The sequence below is a fragment of the Histoplasma capsulatum genome, genomic scaffold (genome assembly GCF_000149585.1).
Source record: "Histoplasma capsulatum NAm1 scaffold_5 genomic scaffold, whole genome shotgun sequence".
NCBI classification, from domain to species: domain Eukaryota; kingdom Fungi; phylum Ascomycota; class Eurotiomycetes; order Onygenales; family Ajellomycetaceae; genus Histoplasma; species Histoplasma mississippiense.
Window position 1 is genome coordinate 1865838 of NW_001813978.1, and position 3549 is coordinate 1869386.

Sequence of the window (3549 nt, forward strand, 5' to 3'; positions counted from 1 at the left end):
TCACCGCACTAGCTTCCGATAGTAGCAACTTCGGGTCCAGAAATGCCACCGCCGCTGGGTCTACAGGTGTAGGGCGCGCAGCGGTTGTATTTGCGGCAACTCCGGGTCCCGTCCCCGGTCCTCCTATAGCTGATGATGGGCCATCGTTGTCGCCTGCAGAGGTTGGATCTGTCTGGTGTTGGTGCGGGTTTGAGGAACTTGAGGCAAGGCGGAGGAGAAGGTCGTGGAGCGAGGGGAGGATATCAAACGTTTGCGGAGGGGGGAAGGGAGCGGGTTGTGGTGTGCCTTGTTGATCTTCCTGTTGGGGCTGGTGCTGGGTTTGAGATTGGACTTGGAGTTGGTGAGGGACACCTGGTGTAGCGGGGGAGGATGTGTTTGTGGCCGATTGGAGGGAAGAGGCGACTTTTATGGCAGGGGAGGTCATAATGATCTCAGGTTCTGGCGTCTAGTCGGATTCTTTGGTTGTATTTTATTATTGCTTGGGCGCAAAGCTCATTGAGGGCTTTCGCAGCTTCCGCGCCAGCTACCTGTGGTGGTTAGCGAGGGTGGATTGTTCATGAAGTCGGGAGCTGGCGCAATGCTGGAGCAAACGGTGGGTGCTTTGTTCGGTGACGTCGAAAAACTAAGTAACTAAGCTGACTACGCCGAATTTATAAATATGTTTGGACCAGAAAATGCCCCTCCCCCGCCAACATTCGCATATGCTCGCCTCTCTGCGCGAACGCAAAATCACGCATTAGCGGTTCAATTCCTCAGCTAAGTATAACCAGTATCTGCTTTTGAATTGTGCCATTGGACACAATCATTTCCTAGTTATCCAGCTTGATATTCGCCACAATGACCACGGTTGATCACAAAGCAGTGCTGAGTATGCCGATTCCTCCAATTGCCCCACACAACCTCTCTATATTATTCTACTTTCGGAGGACAATTTATGATTAACACTAATGCCGACCTTGGTCAGTCGTTATTGACGGCTGGGGTATTGCTGGCCCTGACTCCCGTCCCGATGGAGACGCTATCGCTGCAGCTAACGCCCCGGTCATGTCCTCGTTCGCGGACTCCAATTCAAAAACTGCACAGGGCTATACCGAGCTCGATGCTTCCTCCCTCGCCGTGGGCCTCCCAGAAGGCCTCATGGGAAACAGTGAAGTGGGTCATCTGAATATTGGCGCTGGGCGTGTGGTCTGGCAAGATGTTGTACGCATCGACCAAACCCTGAAGAATGGAGATATGAACAAGACCGAGAACATCGTCAAAACGTTCCAGAAAGCGAAAGATGGCAATGGGCGATTGCACCTCCTTGGCCTCATCTCTGATGGCGGTGTCCATTCTCACATCAACCATTTATTCGGGCTACTACAGGTGGCTAAGGAAATGAAGATTCCCAAGGTCTTTATCCATTTCTTTGGGGATGGGAGAGATACGGATCCTAAGAGTGCAGCTGGGTATATGCAGCAATTGCTTGACAAGACCAAAGAATTGGGTGTTGGCGAGTTGGCGACCGTGGTAGGCAGATATTTTGCTATGGATCGCGATAAGAGGTGGGATCGTATCGAGATTGCTTTGCACGGGCTTGTTACTGGTGAAGGAGGGGAAGAGTCCACAGACCCAGTCCAGACCATCAATGAGAGATATAAGAAAGGAGAAAATGACGAGTTCTTGAAGCCAATTATTATTGGAGGAAAGGAGAGAAGAATTCAAGGTACAATTCACGCTTCTCCCACCCCTGCTGTATTTCACATCTGCTTACCTAGATCTAAAGACAATGACACACTCTTCTTCTTCAACTACCGCTCGGACCGTGTGCGGGAAATAACCCAGCTCCTCGGGGACGTCGACCGTTCCCCCAAGCCAAACTTCCCTTACCCCAAAAACATCTCAATCACAACTATGACCCAATATAAAACTGACTATAAATTCCCCATCGCTTTTCCCCCTCAGCACATGGGCAACGTTCTCGCGGAATGGCTGGGCAAGCAAGGCCTCAAACAATGCCACATCGCCGAGACAGAGAAATACGCTCATGTCACTTTCTTCTTCAACGGCGGCGTTGAGAAGCAGTTCCTCGGCGAAGAGCGGGAGTTAATCCCGTCTCCAAAAGTAGCAACCTATGACCTCGACCCGAAAATGAGTGCTGCTCCTGTGGCAGATAAGCTTGCTGAGCGTATTTGTGAGAATAAATTTGAGTTTTTGATGAACAATTTCGCCCCGCCGGATATGGTGGGCCATACTGGAGTGTATGAAGCTGCCGTTGAGGCTGTGACGGCAACGGATAAGGCTATTGGGAGAGTGTTTGAAGCTTGCAAGCAGCACGGATATATCCTTTTCGTCACGGCTGATCATGGGTATGCATATTTTTGCTATCTTTTTGGTTTGGATTTCAGTGCGAAAGGAGTGCTAACAAGTCCGGTACAGAAACGCCGAGGAGATGAAGAACGCTGAAGGAACGCCCAAGACGTCACATACGACTAACAAAGTCCCTTTCATCATGGCCAACGCGCCAGAGGGTTGGAGCTTGAAGAAGTCCGGTGGAGTTTTGGGCGATGTCGCACCGACCATCCTCGCAGCCATGGGCGTCGAACAACCTAAGGAAATGACAGGACATAGCCTTCTTGTCAGGACTTAGAACTATTCATATTTACATTGAGTATAGCATCGAGATCGGGATAAACAGCCTGTATGCTTTGTCCGAATGTGCGTTTTGTTTCATTTATCTTTTTCTTAAGTTCTGTTTCATCCGTGAAACAGGCCAAAGAGGGAACTCATTTCGTGCTTAGAGGATAGAGATGGGTGGGAGAGTTGTGACATTTGCATAGCTAGGTAATGTCTCAAGATTTATCGGCTTTGGCAGGTAGCCGTTTGTGGCTACGGAGTATGTATGGCATACATCGAGGAATTTAAGTTTGGAAAAGCTTCCTTCCTTCGGCCATGGTATTCTAAAAAAAATCCAGCGCGCATGTTACATTCGGGAAAATAGTGCGCTAAATGTATACGTCATTTTAACCCTTTTAAATTGTGAAACTCCCCAGCAGTACATTTCTATTTCCTGTACAGCCTTCTGCGCTTCGTGAATCCGCCGATTGCATGATTCTTGGAAGTATAATTCCTAAATAGCAATCAAACCACCTATAGGTGATTTAACCTAAAACATTTCCAGGTCATTTAAAGCGGGTTGGAGCCTCGAACGGCTCGGAAACTGTTTCGTAATCGGTCGTCACAAGAGGAACGATATGGTTCATTGCAGAACGGAATCGACCCAGGTATCAAATCATTAATTATGCTATGTATGACTGTACAATTAGGCGGTAGCTGCGCCTACTTGTTGCTGTTGCTGCTGCTGCTGCACTTGCGTTTGTAGTTGGATAATCTATGACAGGGTTAGATAGCTTGTCGTAAAACGAGATGCTGACATGTGGCAGGAAATACCTCTATCTTCTTCTTCTCACTCTTTTCTTGGATATCATGTATTTGCTTTTCGATCCGAGATCTAGTTTATTCCATCTCTCAAGTTAGCAATGCTCTGCCAAAGGGAGCGAAATTTCCTGG

At 48.5% G+C, this 3549-nt stretch overlaps 2 protein-coding genes across 2 annotated transcripts in view; one reads left to right on the forward strand and one right to left on the reverse strand.

The window, feature by feature from the left end:
- Nucleotides 1–837: 837 nt before the first annotated feature.
- HCAG_05409 (2,3-bisphosphoglycerate-independent phosphoglycerate mutase) lies at nt 838–2629 on the forward strand (the record flags this gene model as incomplete). Its single annotated transcript, XM_001539892.1, has 3 exons — nt 838–868; nt 965–2348; nt 2419–2629. 3 exons carry the CDS (start codon nt 838–840, stop codon nt 2627–2629), a joined length of 1626 nt encoding a protein of 541 aa, XP_001539942.1.
- Nucleotides 2630–3301: 672 nt separating this feature from the next.
- Nucleotides 3302–3549, reverse strand: part of HCAG_05410 (predicted protein) — a gene marked incomplete at both ends in the record, with an annotated part of 679 nt that continues 431 nt past the window's right edge. Inside the window, 2 exons of the mRNA XM_001539893.1 lie at nt 3302–3370; nt 3450–3490. Of these exons, the coding sequence (XP_001539943.1) occupies nt 3302–3370; nt 3450–3490 (110 nt within the window). The remainder of the gene's footprint in view (nt 3371–3449; nt 3491–3549) is intronic.